Source organism: Myotis daubentonii, chromosome 2, assembly GCF_963259705.1.
Source record: "Myotis daubentonii chromosome 2, mMyoDau2.1, whole genome shotgun sequence".
NCBI lineage: Eukaryota > Metazoa > Chordata > Mammalia > Chiroptera > Vespertilionidae > Myotis > Myotis daubentonii.
In genome coordinates, this window is record NC_081841.1 from 139,168,583 (window position 1) to 139,192,199 (window position 23,617).

Sequence of the window (23,617 nt, forward strand, 5' to 3'; positions counted from 1 at the left end):
GGGCGGGGAAAGGGCCGCCCAGGGGAACAACACGTCCTTGTTTGGAGCCCGAGACCCAACTCACATGACTGGACCAGCCGCTCCGCGCGTCGCCCGCGGGTCCGGCCCAAGCTCGCGTTCCCCTCCCGGGGCGAGCGGCAGCCCAGCCGGCACGAGGCCCACCCGAGCCTCCGAGCCGCGACACCGCCCGGGACCAGGGTTCCACGGTTCCCAACTACGGGTGCCCGGAGGACGCAATCCGCGTTCCGAATCGCCTCCTCGTCCCCTCCCCCCCAGGGGCGGGCCTCCGGCTCCTGAGAGGTGGGGTGGGTATAAAGGGGGTGAGGTCACCGAGAAGGGGCGAGGCGCGACGGGACCTACGCTGAAGGGTGCTACCCCGGAGCCTCCAGTCTCCGCGTCATCCCCCCGCGTTCTCTTCCCCGGGGACCCAGAACCTCCACCCTCTCCTAGGCTCGCTGGCTCGTGGCCGGGGAGCTCGCGCGCCGCCTCCGCCCCGAACGCAAACAGCTGTTCCCCGAGACGTCGCCGCCCTCAACTTTGCCAAGTACTCCGCACGCACTTTGACCAGCCGAGCAACCCGGACCTGTAGGCTGGGGGCCGTTGGCGGAGTTAAAAAAAAAAGAAAAAAAAAAAAGGGAAAGGTGAAACAGCTGGTTTCGGGGCCGCGAGTTGCGGGGTTTGCCTCAGAACTTTCCTGAGGCTGCTGTGCGGCCGCGTCCCCCTCCGCGACGCCCGCGCGCCGGGACCGGGCTGGTTCCCTCGCTCGGGAGCGCGTGGGCAGCGGAGGGAGCGGCGTGAGTGGCGCAGGAGCGGCGGGAACCGCAGCGGCGAGAGGTGGAGAGGAGGCGACGCGGGCGCGAGCGCTCGTCAGGTGAGTCACTGCGGCGTCTTCACCAGCACCTCCCATATGGTCTAGCGGTTAGGATTCCTGGTTTTCACCCAGGCGGCCCGGGTTCGACTCCCGGTATGGGAACGTTCTGTGCTTTTCATTTTTTTCTTTAAATTTCTTACTAAGAGGCATGGGCAACTAACTTATTTTATTTCCAGTGACTGGCTCCCCTCACCAGGTGAGGGTGTGGAACAGGAGACTTGGTGTGCTTGTTACTTGCGCCGTGCCCTGGGCTGGGCTGGGCTGCGGGAGTCACGAGTGCTGCGCCGGGCGGGCTGCAGAGCGAGGGCGCTCGGCTCCCTCACCTCCTGGCGGGAAGGAGTTTCACTTTCCTTGAGGCTGCCCCCCCGCCGCTCCGGCCCCTAGTCGTCCTTTCCCAGATGCTCGGGAGGTGGACGGTGAGTTCCGGCCTCGCCTCACCTCCGCCCCGCGCGCCTCTCGGACCCACAGCCTCCTCGGCCGCCCCCTTCCGACCGTTCCGAGTGACGCGGGGCGTATTCGCCCCGACCCTCGGCGGGTCAGGAGCCGCGCCCAGCTAGGAGCCCACGTAAACTCATCGCTGTGGGGTAACGACACCCCCTCCCGGCACAGAGCAGCCTCCCGGGGGGCGCTCGCCTGGGGCGGGCGGTGCCCGCGGTGAGCTTGTTCCTGTCAGCGCGGGTGCCAGTCGCCGTGGAACCAGCCGCGCAGCCGCCGGCGTCTCCCGCGGAGCCCGAGCCCGAGCCCGGCCGGCGAGTTTGTCCCAATTTAGATCTCGAGGCACGGGCTGCAGTTCACAGCCCCTCCGAGTCTTTGGCCTGGGAAGGGAATCTTTTATTTCCCCTCCTTTAAAGAACTACACACACACACGAGCTGCGAAGAAAAATTCCACTGCGATGAGATGTGTTTTAAAAAGAAAACTGACTTTCCGAAGGGTACAGCGCCTGGAGCGCCGATGAGAGATAATCCCGGGCGGAGGCGGGGCTTGGGAGCGAACATTGGCCCGAGACTGGGAAGGGGATGCTATAACAAAGTTTCACTGTATTTTTAAATATAGAAGCCTTGTGTTTATTTCGAAGAAGGGGCAGCTGTGTCAGAAGCATGTGAGCTGTAAGTGAAACAAAAGCGTTATCTTAAATGCAAGCTGAAATTAGAAAATGGGGCGAGCTATATAATGTTTAGTCTGTTGTGGCCCTGGGAACACACAAAGCAGGGAAAAGCGGCTCTGATGGAGTTTCTGGTCCGTGCCCTTCCTAAGAACAGAAGTTTTGGTTCTGAGTATGCTTTGAAATAGTCTGTCAGTATGATCTGCATGATTAAGGATTAATGATGTCTCCATTGTACATAAACCTCCACAACTAGAGATATTTTAAATTATCTTTATTAACTCAAATATTTGAACATTTACTCTATACCAAGCATGATTAGATGCTTTTGAAAGTTACTGGTGTTCACTCAGGTCCTTCGTGTTAGGAGGTAGTGGATAGAATATGAATGGAATCATATTTTAGCCCTTGTGATGAGCTGTATGACTTGTGTAGATCTTTCACCTTTTCTGTGCTCTGGGTTTAGAGCCATCAATTCTTGATAATACATAACACTCACACACTTTGTTGAACAGTTCTTAAATAGGTTATGAGAGTGGAAAAGTTTCATTTAAATAGTGGGATTGTGTGATGATTAAGAACCATTTACTAAAAAATTATGTCCAAACTTGGAAGTAAAGACTGCTCTGCCTTAATTATCTCCAAATAGGGCTTAATTATTTTTTTAAAAAAATTAAATCTTTATTCAGATTATTACAGTTGTTCCTCTTTTTCCCCCCATAGCTCTCCTCCAGCCAGTTCCCACCCCACCCTCTGCCCTTACCCCTCCCACTGTCCTCATCCATAGGTGTACGATTTTTGTCCAGTCTCTTCCTGTACCCCCAGACCTCTTTTCCCCCAAGAATTGTCAGTCCACTCCCTTTTTATGCCCCTGCTTCTATTATATTCACCGGTTTACTCTGTTCATCAGATTTTTTATTCACTTGATTTTTAGATTCACTTGTTGATATGTATTTGCTGTTCATAATTTTTATCTTTACCTTTTTCTTCTTCCTCTTCTTAAAGGATACCTTTCAGCATTTCATGTAATACTGGTTTGGTGGTGATGAACTCCTTTAGCTTTTTCTTATCTGTGAAGCTCTTTATCTGACCTTCAATTCTGAATGATAGCTTTGCTGGGTAAAGTAATTTTGGTTGTAGGTTCTTGCTATTCATCACTTTGAATATTTCTTGCCACTCCCTTCTGGCCTGCATAGTTTCTGTTGAGAAATCAGCTGACAGTCGCATGGGTATTCCCTTGTAGGTAACTGACTGTCTTTCTCTTGCTGCTTTTAAGATTCTCTCTTTGTCTTTTGCTCTTGGCATTTTAATGATGATGTGTCTTGGTGTGGTCCTCTTTGGGTTCCTTTTGTTTGGGGTTCTCTGCGCTTCCTGGACTTGTAAGTCTATTTCTTTGACCAGGTAGGGGAAGTTTTCTGTCATTATTTCTTCAAATAGGTTTTCAATATCTTGCTCTCTCTCTTCTTCTGGCACCCCTATAATTCGGATGTTGGTACGCTTGAAGTTGCCCCAGAGGCTCCTTACACTATCTTCATATTTTTGAATTCTTTTTTCTTTTGTGGTTGGGTATTTTTTGCTTCTTCGTATTTCAAATCTTTGACTTGATTCTTGCGATCCTCTTGTCTGCTGTTGGATTTCTGTATATTATTCTTTATTTCAGTCAGTGTATGCTTAATTACTAGGTGGTCTTTTTTCATATCCTCCAGGGTCTCACTAAATTTATCGGCAGTTTCTAGAAAATTCTTGAAAAACCTTATAACCGTGGTTTTGAACTCTATATCCAGTCATTTGCTTTCCTCCATTTCTGTCATTTGTGTCCTGTGTCTTTGTCTCCGCATTTTTTATGCTTCCCTGTGTTGGTAGAGTGGCTTTGTGTGATAGGTGTCCTATAGGGCCCAGTGGCTCAGCCTCCCCAATCACCTGAAGTGGACACTCTTGGTGCACCCCTTTGTGGGCTTTGTGCAGTCTTGTTGTAGTTAAGCCTTGATTGTTGTAGGTATCACTGGGAGGAATTGACCTCCAGGCCAATTGGCTGTGAGAATCAGCTGTGTCTGCAGTGGGAGAACTTCTGTGCTGAAGACACCCTTCTGGGGCAAGACTTGCTTCAATGGGGCTTTGGTGCTCACTGAGTCTGCCCCCTGAGTGTGTACCTTATGGATCTGAGGAGTTGTAATCTGGATGGTCCCACTCTGACCACTGGGTACAGTGGCTCTTGGATCTAAGGAGGTGCTAATTTAGCCTCTGCCTGAGGCTACCCAGTAGGAGCTATGAAGAGATTTGCAGATTCCCCTTCCTTGTTTGGTGTTTGGAGGTGCCCAGATGGGGCCCAGCTGTGAAGCAATGCAAGCTGCTGTGGGGCCTTGGGCCTTCTCTTGGAAGTTCTGGGTCTGTCTGGCCCAGCTGCAGTTTGTTAGGTAATTTTCAGATTGCAAAGGGCCAGGGCATTCATATGTAAAAGCCTCTGTGCACAGCTTGGGTGGGGCGGGGTCTTAGGGAATCAACAGGGCGGAGCAAACAGCTATGGCTGATCCTCAGCCCTGCCCTAAGAGGCCCCGCGTCTCAGTGTCCCAGTAGTCGCTGCAAGCACCTCTGAGAGAAAGCCGCCCTCGAGTTCCGAGTTCTGCCCACTGCCAGACAGTCCAGTTTCTCCCCGTATGAGTCTGGGTCCCCAGAGACTCACCCGGAACTGGAGTTCAGAGCAGTCTGGGGTTTGTGACTCTCTCCAGATTCAAAAAGCCGCGTCCTCAGTTGCCAGCCCTTGCCATGTGCGCCTCCGTACCTCTGCACTTTACTTTGCAGCTCCTCTGAGTCTCAGTGTGTTTTTCTCTTTCCTTCTAGTTGTAGAATTTTCACTCAGCCAGCCTTCCTGTGGTTCTGGATGATGTCTGTTTTGTCTTTTAGTTGTATTTTTGAAGTTGTTGTGGGAGGCAGCAATTTCCGGTGTTTATCTATGCCACCATCTTGGTTCCCTCTAGGGCTTAATTATTGACCTTACATTTCATAATGACTTGGTATCATATTGTACCAAATGGTGCTAAAGTAGATGTGGCTTTTACTGAGCATCCACTAATTCAAAAAGCTTTACGAGGTTTGTCCACTTGAGGGTATGCTGAAGGGAGTAGTTTGGTTTCTGTCCAGGATGCAGACTCATGTAGTTGGATGCTAGGCAGCACCCAGTAAGGCTGCATCTGAGTTGTGGAAGCAGAGGTGAGATATCAGTTCTACTCAGGGAAGAGGACTGGAAAAGAGACATCGAAGGGAGGATGTTTGCCCTGGACCTTGAAGAACTGGTTGGATTTCTTTAAGTGGGGAATGTGAATCAAAAAGCCTAGGTGAGGGAACAAGTATGAGACTGGTAAGTAGTCTGGTTCTGCAGGAGCACACAGTGCCTGGAGGCAGAGTCATGGAGATGAAGTTGGGACTAGATAACATGTTCTTTTATCAAAGATGACATTTATGTCTCTAGAATTTTAAGAACATTTTTTGTCTCTTTGAAAAAACCAAATGTAGCAGTAATATGTGAAAATGCTTGTTTTAAAAGATTAAAACAATGTAAAAACATGTAGACTATTTTGTGTCCATAGGTTTTATGTTTAGCAATTGCATATTTTTAATTAGTAGAGTGGAGAAAAGCAGTCAGTTAATTAGAATTCAATGAAAAAATGAAACCTAGATTTAAATTACGAAATTGATTGCAACTACGTTTTTATTGGCTTGCTTTTTTGAAAATGACATTAATATTCTAAGACAAACCTGCTAGTTACTGTCAGTAAGGCATACACCTTACTTGATTCAGACTAGAGAATAAATGTATAAGCATGTGTTCATATGCTTGTGATTCATATGCAGGACTACCAAAACACCATTGGTACTCATGTTTTAGGTGTTCTGTCTTGGGCCATAAAATAAAGTGGTAACTAATTAAATGCCATGGGTTTACCCAAGTAGTCTCTTTAATATTTACTATTACTAGTTGTAGTTAGAGGGTATGTAGAAGTTCAACAGGTGTTTGCATAGATGGACACCTGTATTTAAAGAAATATAAGGTATTAAAAATGATTGCATTTTACAATCCAAAGAGCTTACTTATGGTCTCTGAGGTCCAAGATTATCTGGCCTCTGCTTACCTCCCCAACTTCATCTCCTAACTTCTCTGCCTCTTCCTTATACTTTAGTCACACTGACTTCCTTTTGTTCCTTGAACTTGCCAGACTTACTCTTTTCTCAGTTTTATATTTTGCTGTTTCCATTGCCTGGAATATTCCTCCTCGAGCTCTTTACATCTTAGGTCAACATTATCTTCTCAGATTGGTCTTTTCTGACCACCCTACCTAGAGACTCCCTTTTGTTCTTGTTTACTTTCTGTTTAGTTTACCCTGTTTTATTTTCTCCTTTTTCTTATTTTATTTTACTTTATTTATTGGGGTAGTATTGGTTAATAAGATTATGTAAGTTTTAAGTGTACACTTTTGTGGTACATGTTCAACATATTGCATTGTGTGCTCACCACCCAAAGTCAGATCATCTTCCGTCACCATATATTTGGCCCCGTCCTTTTTATTATTATCTAAAGGTGACATGTTTATTTCTCTTCATGTTTATTTCTTGTGTTATTCCACTGGTATATAAATTCCATGAGGTAAGTATAGTGAGATGATTCTTATTCTATAAGATTCAAACAATACAGATGTTGGGACCCTTATACCACATCTTGTATGGTATCATTTAAATTTTCTGGAATAGCAAATCTATAGAGAAAGAAGATAGATTTTGATTTTCTAGGATTGGGGGTGAGGGGCCAGAATAGAAGGATGGGAAGTGACTGCTAATGTAGGGACAAGATTTCTTTTTAGTGTGATTAAAATTAGATGGGATGGCTGCATGATTCTGTAAACATACTAAAAACATTTGAATTCCCTTTTAATGGGAGAACTTTATGGTATGTAAAGTATATCTCAATAAAACTTGAAAAAGATTGAAGCAATAAAAAGCATATAGAATATTTGTCTCTACATTTTACATTTACCATTTGGATATTAAATATTTAAAAATAAATATGGAATAATTTAGTACTGCCACTGTTGCTCCTAGATAGTTCATGAATGTAGCAAGTGCTTATTAAATAGCTGCCAAAAGAGGTTAAAATATACAGGTATTTTAATTATGATACAGTGCATTGTGGGATAAATGCTCAGAGGGGACTAAGTTAAGGGTTGGTTACAAGAGTTTGAAGGTCTCCAAAATATCTGGATTTGTGTGAAGGGAATGGGGAAGGGTCTCTTAGAAAGCAGCATTTGAGGTGGGCTTTGAAGCCAGGTTAGCCTTTAGCTGGTGAAGATGGTATGGTGGGAGGTGAGGCAGGAGCCAGAGCAGCCGTGGGCAAACTACGGCCCGCCGGATCCGGCCAGTTTGAAATGAATAAAACTAAAAAAAAAAAAAAAAAAAAAGACCGTACCCTTTTATGTAATGATGTTTACTTTGAATTTATATTAGTTCACACAAACACTCCATCCATGCTTTTGTTCCTGCCCTCCGGTCCAGTTTAAGAACCCATTGTGGCCCTCGAGTCAAAAAGTTTGCCCACCCCTGAGCCAGAGGCACATTAACAGTTTCTAGCATAGCATATTTTGGCTGAACTGAGGGAGGGAACAAGTAATGTGGGAATGGGAAATAAGACTGCAAAATAGGTTAGGATCTATAGCAGATAATGTTAGTGCTGGCAGATCTCTGGTGTCTTTTTGTCATCCCCAATCCCTCCTGTTCTTCCAATGGCCCACACTTGGGAAACAGAGAGCTGGCAATGTCTGGGGGCTTATTTCCTTTCTACTAATAAGTTCTCTATCCAAGACTGTCCAGTCAGGAGTATAACTTTGGAGCAGGGGCGTTGACTCATGCCCCTCAGTATCATTAGCACTTGGAACAGTGCTTGGAACCCCGTGAGTATTTAGAAAATATTTGAATGAATGAAAGCTAGGAAGTTGCAAGGTTCATTCATAGTGAAGTTTATTTTACAAATCCCCTTGACTCTTGCAGAACATTTAGATAGAAGATTTTGGAAGATTCTAATTATGAACGTCCTTGAATTTGTAGATAAGGAATTTACTTATCTAGGAGAAGGGATTTCTGGTAATATGATAAGTGTTTTAATAAATTAATTTGGTGGTGGTGTGCAGGATGAACTGAAGGGTGGAAGGGTTTTGTCTGTGGTGTCCTCTCCCATCTTCCTATTCCTATTCTTGCTCTCATTTTCCCTGGGTTAGGCCTCAACCAAAGTCAGGGTCTCCTGTAGTACAGTAATAATCTAACAGCTCTTCTTACTTCCAATCTCTTCTTAAATAAGGTAGCCGCAGCAAAATAGAAAGGATCAAAGGAGATACATTTAAGAAAAGTTTAAGATGTCAGGAAATAAAACACTCCTAAAAGAAATAGGGAAGCCAAAATCGGTTTGGCTCAGTGGATAGAGCGTCGGCCTATGGACTGAAAGGTCCCAGGTTCGATTCCGGTCAAGGGCATGTACCTTGGTTGCGGGCACATCCCCAGTGGGGAGTGTGCAGGAGGCAGCTGATCGATGTTTCTCTCTCAACGATGTTTCTAACTCTCTATCTCTCTCCTTTCCTCTCTGTAAAAACTCAATAAAATATATTAAAAAAAAAAGAAATAGGGAAGTTATAAAGCATAGATTTTTATTTTTAAAGCACAGGCAATTTTCCTTCCTAGTGTTGGTCAGACAGTAAGTTTTTATTGCTCACCTGTGTGTATGTGTATGTGGCATTTTGAACACTGTAATTGTACATTGAATCCAGAGACAAAGTTAAGACTGTCATCTTGCCACCCTGTGGACAATATAATTTAGAACTAAACCCCTCAAAATTATAATACACCTTCATTCATTTGAAACTCACTATTTTAGAACTGCTTATGGTTCTTCAACATTGGTATATGTAGTTATGTTCATGAAAGGGAAAGTTGAAATTAGTTTGTTTTCTGAGACATTTAAGTAAACAGAATTTTTAAGCTACAATCAATAGCTTAAAAATTACAAAGAAAGTCAAGGATGTTTTCTAAATGGCATACTTCTTTCATCCATTGATTTTTAGAGAGAGTGAAGGGACAGGGAGAGACAAAGAGAAAGAGAAATCGATGTCATATAGATTGGTTGCCTCCTGCATTTGCCCTGATGGCCAGGAATTGAGCCAGCAACTGAGGTATATGTATATGCCCTTGACCCATGGAACCCATGACCCTTCAGTCTGAGGGCTGACGTTCTAACTACTGAGCAAAATGGCCAGGGAAACATCTGTAATATTTTCAACAATAAAGGTAAATAAATAAAAAAGGAAATCCTCCATGCTTTGATGAATTCAAATTGTAATTATGTGAACAATTCAGATTTCATTATATGTTATTTAATTAGAAGGGCAGTCTGCTAAGAAATTAAACTGATAAACTAGCTTGAATCAAAATGAAATGGTGAGCCTAGCTGGTGTGTTTCAGTGGTTGAGTGTGACCTATGAACCATGAGGTCACAGTTTGATTCCTGGTCAGAGCACATGCCCAGGTTGAGGCTCTATCCCCGGTGGGGTGGTGCGGGAGGCAGCTGATCAATGATTCTCTCTCATCACTGATGTTTCTCTTTCTCCCCTCCCTTCGTCTCTGAAATCAATAAGTAAAAATATTTTTTAAAAAATGAAATGGTGATTGTGAAAGAATTATTTGTTCTCTGCAATTCAGGAAATGGTTCTACAAAGTTTCCCAACAGATGAGCTGTATTTACAGCCTAATGTCGTAAGTGACTTGCGCACTTGTATTCCCAGAGGTGTCAGGAGGGGTGTGGATTTAGCATTTGAAATTTGTGTTACCGGTTAGGCAGAAATGGGCTGCAGTACCATTCTGATGTCAGCAATTACATGTTCTTTCTGATTGTGATATCCAGGCTGAGGAAGACAATGGATGAGTATCCACTGAACTCCTAGTCCCTTAAATTATGTGATATTTCACCTTAGGACCTTTACATTTTGGTAATGGAGAGATCTTTCAAATATGATGTTAATAATTTTATTTTTATTTATTTATTTTCATTTAAATTCTTTATTTAAAGTATTACATATATCTCCTTTATAGGGGGGGCCACTCCCAACACCCAGCACATGCCCTCACCCACCCTACTGTCTGTGTTCATTGGTTATGCTTATATGCATGCATACAAGTCCTTTGGTTGATTTCTTAATCATGTGATATTTATTTTTCTCCAAGTGGCTTATTTCGTTTAGCATAATGTTCTCCAGGTCCATTCATGCTGTTGTGAATGGTAAGAGTTCTTTCTTTTTTACAGCAGCGTAGTATTCCATTGTGTGGATGTACCAGTTTTTTAATCCACCCATCTGCTGATGGGCACTTAGGCTGTTTCCAAATCTTAGCTACTGTAAATTGTGCTGCTATGATCACAGGGGTGCATATGTCCTTTCTGATTGGTGTTTCTGATTTCTTGGGATATATTCCTAGAAGTGGGATTACTGGGTCAAATGGGAGTTCCATTTTTAACTTTTTGAGGAAACTCCATATTGTTTTCCACAGTGGCTACACCAGTCTGCATTCCCACCAGTAGTGCATGAGGGTTCCTTTTTCTCCAAATCCTCGGCAGCACTTGTCGATTTGTTGATGATAGCCATTCTGACAGGTGTGAGATAGTATGTCATTGTCATTTTGATTTGGGTCTCTCAGATGATTAGTGACTTTGAGTATGTTTTCATATGTCTCTTGACCTTCTGTATGTCCTCTTTCGAAAAGTGTCTACTTAGGCCCTTTGCCCATTTTTTGATTGCATTGTTTACCTTCCTTTTGTTAAGTTGTATGAGTTCCCTATAAATTTTGGAGATTAGGCCCTTATTGGGTATAGCATTGGCAAATATGTTCTCCCTTGCAGTGGGCTTTCTTGTTGTTTTGTTGATGGTTTCTTTTGCTGTGCAGAAGCTTTTTATTTTGATGTAGTTCCATTTGTATATTTTCTCCTTAGTTTCCAATGTCCTAGGAGCCTACGTAAAAAAAATATTGCTACGACATTGTCTGATGTTTTGCTGCCTATGGAATCTCTAAGATTTTTATGGTTTCTCGTTTACGTCTTTTATCCATTTTGAGTTTATTTTTGTGTGTGATGTAAGTTGGTGGTCTAGTTTCATTTTTTTGCATGTATGTGTCCAATTTTCCCAGCACCATTTATTGAAGAGACTGTCTTGACTCCATTGTATGCTCTTGCTTTCTTTGTCAAATATTAATTGAGCATAATGGCTTGGGTTGATTTCTGGGTTTTCTGTTCTGTTCCATTGGTCTATATGTCTGTTCTTGTGCCAGTACCAGGCAGTTTTGAGAACAGTGGCTTTGTAATACAGCTTGATATCTGGTATTGTGACCCCTCCAATTTTGTTCTTCTTTCTCAGGATTGCTGCAGCTGTTTGGGGTCTTTTTTTTTTTTTTTTTATTCCATATAAATTTTTGGAGAGTTTGTTGTAGGTCTGTGAAATATGCTGTTGGTATTTTAATGGGGATTGTATTGAATCTATAGATTGCTTTGGGTATGGACATTTTAATGATGTTGGTTCTACCAATCCATGAACACGGTATATTCTTACATTTGTTTATGTCTTCCTCTATCTCTTTTTTCAATCTCCTGTAGTTTTCTGAGTACAGGGCTTTTACTTCCATAATGTTAATGATTTTAAATATTTAAATATTTCTGAGTTTTTCTCAAAAATGCAGCATGACAAACATGATAATATACTTTCAATGTTTGGTATATCCTTTTCAAAGTTAATGTATGGGATTGTGGGTTACTATTCTAAATTATTTTTTGCTTCATTTATATCTTATATTCTACACTTGATGTATATTGTATAATTTTAAGCTAAATATACTATGAATTATGTAAATGTTTAGGTAGGCCCATAAGCTTTGCCACATAAAAAACAGTATTTAGGTATTATTTAAGAAAAGTAACTTTCAAAAAACTTCATTGTCTATTTGCTTTTTTCTTAAATACTGGAACTAGGAGCCAGTAAAGTTAAAGTTATATTTGTTTTCTAACCTTCTTTAATGGTTTCAATATTATATTGTTTTTAAACTGTAGCCCTAGCCGGTATGTTCAATGGTTAGCACGTTGGCCCAAGCACCACTGAGTCATGGGTTTGTTTCCTGGTCAAGGGCATGTACCTGGGTTGCAGAGTCAATCCCCACTGTGTGCAGGAGGCAACCAATCACTATGTCTTTTACATTAATGTTTCCCCCGCTTCTGTTCCCTCACCCTCCCTTCCACTCTCTCTAAAAAGCAATGGAAAAAATATCCCAGAGTAAGGATTAACAACAACAACAACAACAAAAATCTGTAAATGCCATTGAACTTAGAAAGAAATTTTTAGTCTAATATTTAGCCTATACTTAAGAAACTTTGTTATCACACAGTGGCTGCCTTTTGTGCTAGAATGGTGATTTAGGTTTAATGGTGCTTAGCATTCCCTTTACTTTTCACACTTGGGTTCATTTTCACAAATGGAAATGTAAAACTTTTTGTTCTTTGAAAAGTAATTGCAGCTTACATGACTTGAATTTTGACAAAGTAGTAACAACTATTCCATAAGTTTTGCATGTGTGTTGGGTGCGTGTGTGCAAATTTTAATTATTTTTTAGAAAATTTTAAATACAAACTATTTATTATTAAATAAATACCTTTGATCTAAAACTTTTTTTTTCTTTCTTTTGGCTTTATTTTAGCTCACTGGAAAAGTACTTAGCTAATGACTTCTGGATCCAGAGAGTCCTTCTAGATAATCTTAAGTCTTTATTTGTAGTTTAATCTTTTAGTTGAGTTAAAGTTTCTTTTGGAGCCGAAACCGGTTTGGCTCAGTGGATAGAGCATCGGCCTGCGGACTAAAAGGTCCCGGGTTCGATTCCGGTCAAGGGCATGTACTTGGGTTGCGGGCACATCCCCAGTAGGAGATGTGCAAGAGGCAGCTGATCGATGTTTCTCTCTCATCGATGTTTCTGACTCTCTATCTCTCTCCCTTCCTCTCTGTAAAAAAATCAATAAAATATATTTAAAAAAAAAAAGTTTCTTTTGGATTCAAAATACCATGACCAGGATACATTTCTGATTTAGAATGTGTTGATATCTTGCTTTGTATGAAGCTTTTTATCTGTTTCAGGATTTAATTAATTCAAGCTTTCAAGTTCGTATTGGGACTAGTTTTGCCCCAGCTATCCAAACATCAGTGTTTATCACTGATACCTTCTTATGTGGAGATACACAGATGACCCTATTAACTGGGAAGGATGGGGCCTTGCCACTCAATCACCCACTGAATAGGGCAGGCATTGACCCAGTTGCAAAGCTTAAATAGAAAGGAAGAGTATGATGGGAAGGCATTGACTACGTACGGTCAAAGTCCCAGCACACAGATGGGGGCAGGGCTGAGGGAAAATAATCTGATGTAAGGCAGAAAGAACATAGGCTTAAGTAACTCAAAACTCTAAGCAGGCAGTTGGCATCAGGGAATTTAAGATTTGAGTGGGAATGCCTTTCCTTTATTTGTTTTCCCTTGTTGGTTTGTTTTTGCCATTTCACTCCAGTTGCAATTTTATTGTCCCTTAAAATGCTCTTTGATAGACTTTCTTCTTTTTCCATTTTCAATACCTTATCAAATGTCTTTTGTTAGTTTATAGAGTATATTTTAAGAGGGCTATTTTTACCACATGTCTGTGGGGGAAAAGAAAGCACATAAAATTTGTGTAAAAGCAAATCCATCACCTCATTCTCATTAGGATGGCTTTTATTAAAAAAACAGAAAATAAAAAGTGTTGGCGGGGATGTGGAGAAATTGGTGCCCTTATGTACTATTCATGGAAATGTAAATGGTGCAGCTACTATGGAAAACAATATGCCAATTCTAGAGATAGAATTATCATATGATCCAGCAATTCCATTTGTAGCTGTGTAACGACAGAACTAGCTCAAAATGGTCCTGTCCTGTTTAGTGATCAGGACATAACCAGAACTTGAATACCAGAACCATTTCAGGAGCCAAGGGACTATTCCCAGGAAGATCTGATGTTGATGCCACTTTACCACAAATGGCCAAGGTCCTTCAATTAAAAGTTGTCCCACCAGATCCAGTCAAAATGGTAGTGTAGGTAAATGTGGTACTTGCGTCCTCCCATAACTATACTAAAATTACAACAAAACTACAGAACAACCATCATTCAGAACTGCTTGAAATCAGGCTAGGGAAGTCCTATAACTAGGGAATTAAAGAAGTAGTCACATTGACTGGTAGAAGAGTAAAGATGTGGAATGGGCTGGTCTCACACCCACATGCAGTACTTAAAAATTGGGAGGGATATCTCAGCTGCAGAAGTCTCCCTCTACTATGGAGTGAGGGCCATTGTTCCTTTTCTGAGCCCTCCCCCGACATACAGATTCGGCAAGCTGGCACCATATCCGAGACTCCATCAAGCTGGCAGGTTTTGGTTTATAGCTTTGGCTTCACCTGGCCACTTACTTCCAAGCGTAGCACAAGTAGCAGCTATCTCTGATTGCTTTGGGAAATCAAATATTGATAGGATTTTGAAAGTCATAACATATACATTGGAACAAGCATGGCTAATAAGTCATGTAATTTATCATAGAGCCTGTTTTATCCCTTTCAGATTATATATTTGATCTTAGTGTAGGTATAAATCTACACTAGCTAATCAGGCTTATACTAAGGTAATGAAAATATGCAGGATGGCATTGGTTTGTTCTTGAAAGAGAAAAAAATGTATTTTTGCTTTATGAAATTACTGCAAACTTTACGTTTTCTTAAAGATTCTGGCACTTAAAATTTTTAAAATTTATTTCAAATACTTTTAGACTTACAGAAGAATTGTATACATACTATAGAAAATCGATGTATATTCTTCATCCAGCTTCCACTAATGTTAACATCTTACATCATCACAGTTCAATGAATGAAACTAAGAAATTAATATTGGTACAATACTATTAACTTTATTAGGATTTTCATAGTTTTTTTGTTTGTTTTGTTTTTTACTAATGTCTCTTTCCTATTACAAGATCCATCCAGGATATATCTACATTGCATTTAAATTGTCTTGTTTCCCTAATCCTCTCAAAATCTGTGGTGGTTCCTTGTCTTTTTTTACCTTGACACTGAAGAGTACTGGTCTGGTATTTCGTTGAATGTCCCTCAATATGATTTTGTCTATTTTCCTCGTGATTATGGACTAGAGTAATGGATTTTGGGGATATTGAAATTTTTTAGAATTGTTTTATGTTTGCCCTGGCTGGTTTGGCTCAGTGGATAGAGCGTCACCCTGTGGACTGAAAGGTCCCAGGTTCGATTCCGGTCAAGGGCATGTACCTTGGTTGCAAGCACATCCCCAGTGGGAGGTGTGCAGGAGGCAGCTGGTCAATGTTTCTCTCTCATCGATGTTTCTAACTCTCTATCCCTCTCCCTTTCTCTCTGTAAAAAATAAATAAAGTATTTTTAAAAAAGAATTGTTTTATGTTTAAAATGATCATAAAGTAAAATTGACCCTTTTTTGGGGGGGGGTGTGTTATATAGTTCTGTGAATTTTAACATGGATACATTTGTGTAGTCACCACCATAATCAGGATATAGAATAATTCCACCATCCCTCAAAAGTCCCTAGTATTCTCCCTTTACAGTCACATTCTTTCTGTAGTTCATATCCCTGCAGTTATCTGTCATTACAGTTTTATCTGTTTACGAATGTCATACAAATGGAATACTATAGTATGTAGCCTCTTGACATTGGCTTCTTTCATTCAGCATAATGCTTTTGAGAGACATCCAAGTTGTGTTTATCAACAGTTCATCCCATTTTATTTTGAGTATGGATATACTACCAGTATGTTTACTTATCTCCCTTTTTTTGATAAGTAGTTGAGAACACATTATGTTGACACTATAATAAACAATTTAAGTGACTTCTTTTGGTGTGAAATAGCAATTATTATTTTTTTATAGACGTTAAAAGGCTTAGAGTTATAGGTCATACAACTGATTAGCAGTGGACTTGGGACTCAAACCTAGGGCACCCACTCAAAAGCCAATTGGACTTTTAACCATTGGACTGTATGCTAGTTGCTAATGTTACTTTCTTCATTTCTGTTTTTATCAACAATGTAATTAAAAGAAACTGAAGTTTTTATTTCTTTAACATATCCTAAAATTTCCCCATTATTCTGTTTATATTTGGTTCTTTTTATTAGAGAGCAAAAATACTAATAGCAAAGTATTTTTTTCATATTGCTGGGTTTTGGTCTTCAGGGCTAAGCATTCTGTGATTCAGTCCTAAAGCAAAAAGCCAAACTAAGTAAATTATCAGTGTACCTTCAATTATGAGTTAACATTGAGTGCATCCATTTATAAGAATTAAAACGGCAACACTAAGCTTTTTCTTAATTTCTTCATAAATAGGGGTTTTAATTTGTTTTATAGATAAATAATAAATATAAAATAAATATAGACATAGTCTAAATCAGGCTAGTTTATTATTGTGTTTTTTTTCTCTTTTAGAAAGATTTCACAACACAAGTCCAGGTAATGTTCCTCCTCCCCCCACCCCCACCCACACCCCCACCCCCAATTGATTTTTAGAAAGAGAGAGGAAGGGAGAGAGAGAAACATAAATTTTTTGTTCCACTTATTTATGCATTCATTGGTTGATTCTTGTATGTGTCCTGGCTGGCTATCAAACCCACAACCTTGTCATATGGGGATGATGTTCTAACCAGTGATCGGCAAACTCATTAGTCAACAGAGCCAAATATCAACAGTACAACGATTGAAATGTCTTTTGAGAGCCAAATTTTTTAAACTTACACTATATGTAGGTACATTGTTATGAACTTAATTAGGGTACTCCTAAGGCTTAGGAAGAGCCACACTCAAGGGGCCAAAGGGCCCCATGTGGCTCGTGAGCCGCAGTTTGCCGACCACGGTTCTAAGCAACTGAGCTCCCTGGCCAGAGGTAAATCAGGCTAGTTTAAAATAAGAGGCTTATATTGTCTTAAATTTTAGTAATAGCAAAAGATGTCTTTATTTTAAGATCATAGAGTTTTGATGTAGCTAAGATGAACTTTTTTGGATTTGTGATAAAAGACCATTTGCTTAAATATCTTACTGCCATAAGATAAAGAAGATTTCTAGAATATTAGTTTTAGATTTTGTGGGTGTGGTTGTGTTTTTGTTTTTAATTTTTATTAGTAAAGTGTAATTGAATTTTGGAGGATTTTATAAAATTTCAAATTACTCTGAATATGTGGTAATTTTATGTGTTACTTTCAATAAATAAATCTGGAATAAAAAAAGACCCCGAATAGCTGCAGCGATCTTGAGAAAGAAGAACAAAGTAGGTGGAATCTCAATACCAGATATCAAGCTGTATTACAAAGCCACTGTTCTCAAAACTGCCTGGTACTGGCACAAGAACAGACATACAGATCAATGGAATAGAATAGAGAACCCAGAAATCGACCCAAACCAATATGCTCAATTCATATTTGACAAAGAAGGCAAGAACATACAATGGAGTCAAGACAGTCTCTTCAATAAATGGTGTTGGGAAAATTGGACAGATACATGCAAAAAAATGAAACTAGACCACCAACTTACACCATACACAAAAATAAACTCAAAATGGATAAAGGACTTAAATGTACGACGGGAAACCATAAAAATACTAGAGGAATCCAAAGGTAACAAAATCTCGGACATATGCCGAAGCAATTTATTCACTGATACTGCTCCTAGGGCATTGGAAACTAAAGGGAAAATAAACAAGTGGGACTACATCAAAATAAAAAGCTTCTGCACAGCAAAAGAAACCATCAACAAAACAACAAGAAAGCCCACTACACGGGAGAACATATTTGCCAATGCTATACCCAATAAGGGCCTAATTTCCAAAATTTATAGGGAACTCATACAACTTAACAAAAGGAAGATAAACAATCCAATCAAAAAATGGGCAAAGGACCTAAATAGACACTTTTCAAAAGAGGACATTCAGAAAGCCAAGAGACATATGAAAACATGATCCAAGTCACTAATCATCTGAGAGATGCAAATCAAAACAACAATGAGGTACCATCTCACACCTGTCAGAATGGCTATCATCAACAAATCAACAAACTACAAGTGCTGGAGAGAATGCGGAGAAAAGGAACACTCGTGCACTGCTGGTGGGAATGCAGACTGGTGCAGCCACTATGGAAGACAGTATGGAGTTTCCTCAAAAAGTTAAAAATGGAACTCCCATTTGACCAAGTGATCCCACTTCTAGGAATATATCCCAAGAAACCAGAAACACCGATCAGAAAGGACATATGCACCCCTATGTTCATAGCAGCACAATTCACCATAGCTAAGATCTGGAAACAGCCTAAGTGCCCATCAGCAGATGAATGGATTAGAAAACTGTGGTACATCTATACAATGGAATACTACGCTGCTGTAAAAAAGAAGGAATTCTTACCATTTGCAACAGCATGGATGGAACTGGAGAGCATTATGCTAAGTGAAATAAGCCAGTCAATGAAAGAAAAATACCATGTGATCTCACTCATTTATAGATAATAAAGACCATTATAAATTGATGAACAAAAATACAGAGGCAGAGCAGCATCGAACAAACTATCAAATTACAGCGGGAAGGCTGGGAGGGTTGGGGGGGCAGGAGGGGGGAAGTAAGAGATCAACCAAAGGACTTGCATGCATGCATATAAGCATAACCAATGGACATAAGACACTGGGGGATAGGGGAAGCCAGGGGAATGTCAAGAAGGGGGGAAAAAGGAGACATATATAATACTCTTTGTAATACTTTAAGCAATAAAACAAAATTAAAAAAAAATTAAAATAAAGTAAAATTTCAAATTACTCTGAATATGTGGTAATTTTATATGTTACTTTCAATAAACAATATAAAAATTTGATGAGACATTTTTTAAAAACATAGTTTTAATGTAATTTTTGTCCTCAGTTCCTCAAGCACTGTCCAGTGGTCTTAGAGAGACTATCTATCCTACCTAATAATAGACAAACAGGGTAATTGACCATACCTTCGCTACACCTCCCATTGGCTAATCAGCACGATATGCAAATTAACTGCCAACAAAGATGGCGGTTAATTTGCATACGTAGGCTCCAAGCAGTGGAGCGAAGACTGAAGGCGAGCCAGAGCTGTGAAGACGGAAGACGGAAGGTGGCTCCGGCTGGGGCCGCAAAGACAGAGGACAGAAGGCGGCTTTGGCCGGGGCCTTGAAGACAGAGGATGGAAGGCAGCTCCGGCCGGAGCGAAGGCCTGGGTCCCGGGTGCCGGAGGAAAACCGGTGCTGGCAGCCAGGAGAAGGGAAGGCCTATTGCACGAATCTCTTAGTGCAACAGGCCTCCAGTGTGTATATATATATGAAAGGCTAATATGCTAAGTGTCCGACCATCTGACTGGTCGCTATGATGTGCACTGACCACGTAGTTGCTCAATGCAGGAGCTGCCATGATGCACACAGAGAAATGGTACTGCAGACCTGGCACCCACAAAGCAACACTCGGCTTCCCCCAAATGGGACACAGGCCCTACCACCACCCCGGAGCGACAGCCCGCCAAATTGCATCTGACGCTGCCTTGAGAACTCTTGGCGCAAAATACAGCCCACAGCCCAGCCCAGCCCAGCCCGGAAATGGTGGCTGTGGGCCCTGGGTATTGACATCATATAATAACTCCCAGCTTCCTCTCCCTAGCGACGATTAGCCACCTTGCAGTTTCTTCAACCCAGGAACATGACTTGCTTTAGAGCCAGATGCAAACATTTCACACTTTAACCAAATGTCTATGAAGTGTTTTCCCGTGCCTCATCTCAATCTCATTTGATCCTCACAGAAGTCCTGAAGTAGGTAAATAAAAGACTCAGTGGAATCCTATTTTCCTTAGCCAGAAAATGTCGATTGAGAAAACTTAGAAACTTGACCCAAATGAAAAGAAGTAAGAAATGGCGGACCTTGAAAATGACTTCAGGCTTTCTCACTGCATAGAATATAGTCAAACCCTGCTGCAGTTAAATATTTTACCCTTTGTTCTCCCTGTGTGATCTACAATAATAATCTGCTTTGTGTTGATATTTACTGCTGTGTTGCTGACAATTACCTGAAAGAGAAGTTGGGGTGCTTCACTGAGCTGGAAAAAGTTTAGCTAGCAGGTCTAATTAAGCAAGTTTATTCTGTATATATAAAAGGTTAAGTTGACTCGCCCATGCACGATACATATAAAGCTCTCGCTGGCACCAATTGCACGTGTGTATTTCGATCTGTCATTGTTGATTGTGAATTTGGTTGACACTTCTATTATAGAGAAAGGGAGAATAGCGATATTAAAATACTATTCTAATTTTCTTTCAATGTGCATGAATTTGTGCACTGCACCTCTAGTAGAATCATAAAAGGTCAGAACTGAAATGGATCTTCAAAATTACAAGATCTCTAGATTCCACTAATATTTAACAAAGAAGAAAATTGAAATTTCATGGTAGTTTGAAGTAATTTGTCCACAATCTCAATTGATTGTAGAAGCTGCATAATATAGTTCTGCCTTCAGGTAGGTTACCAGTTTATCAATTTAGACACAGACTTGTACATAATTAACTTCAGTACAAAATGAAATGTTCTGGGCAGTAGAAAAGGCACTGCATTTCTTAAAAGCAATCACCCCTCCCCACAAAAATCTTTTCTTGACCCCCTTCACAACAAAATTACTTTCTATCTTTAGTTTCTCACCTCTCATTAGTTCTTAAGCTCTCTCATCAAATTTGTTCTGTTTTTTGGGTTTTTTTTTTTACATTTACCACACTCAAAAATTCTTTCAAAATCAGTGGCAATTCCATGTTGCTAAATTCAACTGTCATTTTTTTTTTTCCTGAGACCTCATCTTATTTGATTTGTCATCATTTGGCAGAGTTCTTCATTCCCTCCTTTTGGACACACCCCTCCGTGCCCTGTTTGTGTGTATATGTGTGTTTTGCTTTTTAAATTTTTTAAAAAATTTTTTTCTGAAAATAATTTTTACTTAAATTTTAGGATAATCCCATATTTGCTTTATTTTCCTGGTGCATTTCTGGGTACTCTTCCTACCTTCTTTGCTTATTCTATCTCATCTCCCCTACCTCTATACACTGGAGTGTCCCAAGAGTCTGTCATTGTTACCATTTATATTTGTGGCTTTAATAGCATATTTACCTTAATGACTCCCAAATTTGTATATCTAGCCCAGACCTCTATTCTGGCCTCAGAACTTTGTCTTCAACTCCAATTAGACAATATATCCAATTTGACATCTTCACTTGGATAGCTAATGAGCATCTCAAACTTAGTGTGTTTAAAACTGAACTCTTGATACTCTCCTACCCCAAACCATTGCCATGTGTAGTCTTTACTATCTCAGTTTCGGCAACTGCAGTCTTCCAGTTGCCCAAAATGGAGTTTTGAAGCCTTTCTTTCCTGTGCAACCTACTTTTCATCCATCCAAAATCCTTCTTGACTATTCCTCAAAACAAACACCTCCAACAGGCCCGTAATTTAATTATGCCGCCCACTTTTGTTGCCTCTTTGGTCTGAGATATAATTTTCTCTGGGTTATTGCATTAGGTTCTCCTTGTTCCCATCCTTGCCCCTCTGCTGTCTGTTTTCATTTTTTAAAAAATATATATTTTTATTGATTTCAGAGAGTAAGGGAGAGAGAGAAACATAATGATGAGGAAGAATCATGGATTGGCTGCCTCCTGCATGCCCCCTACGGGGGATCAAACCTCACAACCTAGGCATGTGCCCTGGCTGGTTATCGAACCACAGCCTCCTGGTTCATAGGTCAACGCTCAGCCACTGAGCCACACGGCACTGCTGTCTGTTTTCAACACAGCATTTAAATCTTATGATTTATCTACTCAAAACTCTCCAATTAAAATCTCTAAACAGTGCAGCTCTCTATTAGTTTCAGTACTGTTCTCCTCCTGTTACTATCCTCCTTATTTTTTCTATTTGAACTTCAATTGCCTCTGTGCTTTCCATGCATGTCATATCAGGCAAGGTTCCTTTTTCAACTCATTTGCACAGGCTTTTTTAAAAAAAATGTATTTTTATTGATTTCAGAGAAGAACGGAGAAGGGAGAGATGAGAGAGAATCATTGTTTGGCTGCCTCCTGTATGATCTGCAGTGGGAATCCAGCCCACAACCCGGGATGTGCCTTGACCAGGAATTGAACCGTGATCTTCTGATTAATAGGTAGATGCTCAACCACTGAGCCACACCAGTTGGGCTGCACAAGCTTTATTCTTTTTTTATTGTTCAGATTATTACAGTTGTTCCTCTTTTTCCCCCCATAGCTCCCCTCCACCCGGTTCCCACCCCACCCTCTGCCCTTACCCCTCCCCCCCACTGTCCTCATCCATAGGTGTACGATTTTTTTCCAGTGTCTTCCCGCATCCCCCCATACCCCTTTCCCCCCGAGAATTGTCAGTCCACTCCCTTTCTATGTCCCTGATTCTATTATATTCACCAGTTTATTCTGTTCATCAGATTATTTATTCACTTGCTTTTTAGATTTACTTGTTGATATATATGTATTTGTTGTTCATAATTTTTATCTTTACCTTTTTCTTCTTCCTCTTCTTAAAGGATACCTTTCAGCATTTCATATAATACTAGGGGCCCGGTGCACGAAATTCGTGCACTGGGTGTGTGTGGGGGGAGTGTCCCTCAGCCCAGCCTGCCCCCTCTCACATACTGGGAGCCCTCAGGCGTTGACCCCCATCACCCTCCAATCACAGGATCGGCCCCTTGCCCAGGCCTGACGCCTCTGGCCTAGGCGTCGGGCCCGGGCAGCGGGGACCTGCAGTGGCAGCGGGGGGCACTGGGATTGCGCAGGCACCGCCCCTGCCCCTGCAGGATGCCTCTGGCTGAGGCGTCCGGCCCGGGCAGCGGGGACCCACAGCTGCAGCGGCCCCACGATCGTGGGCTTCGCTTTAGGCCCAGGCTAGGGGCCCCTAGCTCCTGGGACTGCCAGCTTCGACAGTGCCCAGCTCCCATCGCTGGCTCCACCCCTACTTCCTGCTATCACTGGCCAGGGCGGAAAAGGCACCTGATTCTCCGATCACAGCTGGGGGGCAGGGCAAAGGCGGCCCTGGGGCCGCCTTTGCCCTGCCCCCCAGCTCTTAGCTCCCCCCTGGGTTTCCGATCACTGTCAGTGGCAGGGGGCTTCTTCCTGCTTTCCCTTTCGCCTCCCTGCATTGTGCCTACATATGCAAATTAACCGCCATCTTGTTGGCAGTTAACTGCCAATCTTAGTTGGCAGTTAATTTGCATATAGCCCTGATTAGCCAATGAAAAGGGTATCGTCGTACGCCAATTACCATTTTTCTCTTTTATTAGTGTTGATTGGTTTGGTGGTGATGAACTCCTTTAGCTTTTTCTTATCAGTGAAGCTCTTTATCTGATCTTTAACTCTGAATGATAGCTTTGCTGGATAAAGTAATCTTGGTTGTAGGTTCTTGCTATTCATCACTTTGAATATTTCTTGCCA

At 41.3% G+C, this 23,617-nt stretch overlaps 2 protein-coding genes and 1 non-coding gene across 7 annotated transcripts in view; 2 read left to right on the forward strand and 1 right to left on the reverse strand.

Moving 5' to 3' along the window:
* The window catches only part of WBP4 (WW domain binding protein 4), a 31,642-nt gene extending 31,289 nt beyond the window's left edge, over positions 1–353 (reverse strand). The window contains exon 1 of the mRNA XM_059684778.1: positions 65–353. Coding sequence (XP_059540761.1) covers positions 65–66 — 2 coding nt within the window. The 5' untranslated portion in view covers positions 67–353. The remainder of the gene's footprint in view (positions 1–64) is intronic.
* Positions 349–23,617, forward strand: part of ELF1 (E74 like ETS transcription factor 1) — a 140,775-nt gene continuing 117,506 nt past the window's right edge. For all 5 annotated transcript variants that reach the window (XM_059684771.1, XM_059684770.1, XM_059684765.1 and 2 more), the window contains exon 1: positions 349–871. The gene's annotated coding sequence lies outside the window, so the exon portion shown is untranslated. The remainder of the gene's footprint in view (positions 872–23,617) is intronic.
* TRNAE-UUC (transfer RNA glutamic acid (anticodon UUC)) lies at positions 902–973 on the forward strand. Its single transcript has one exon. It is a non-coding gene; the product is annotated as a tRNA-Glu (tRNA).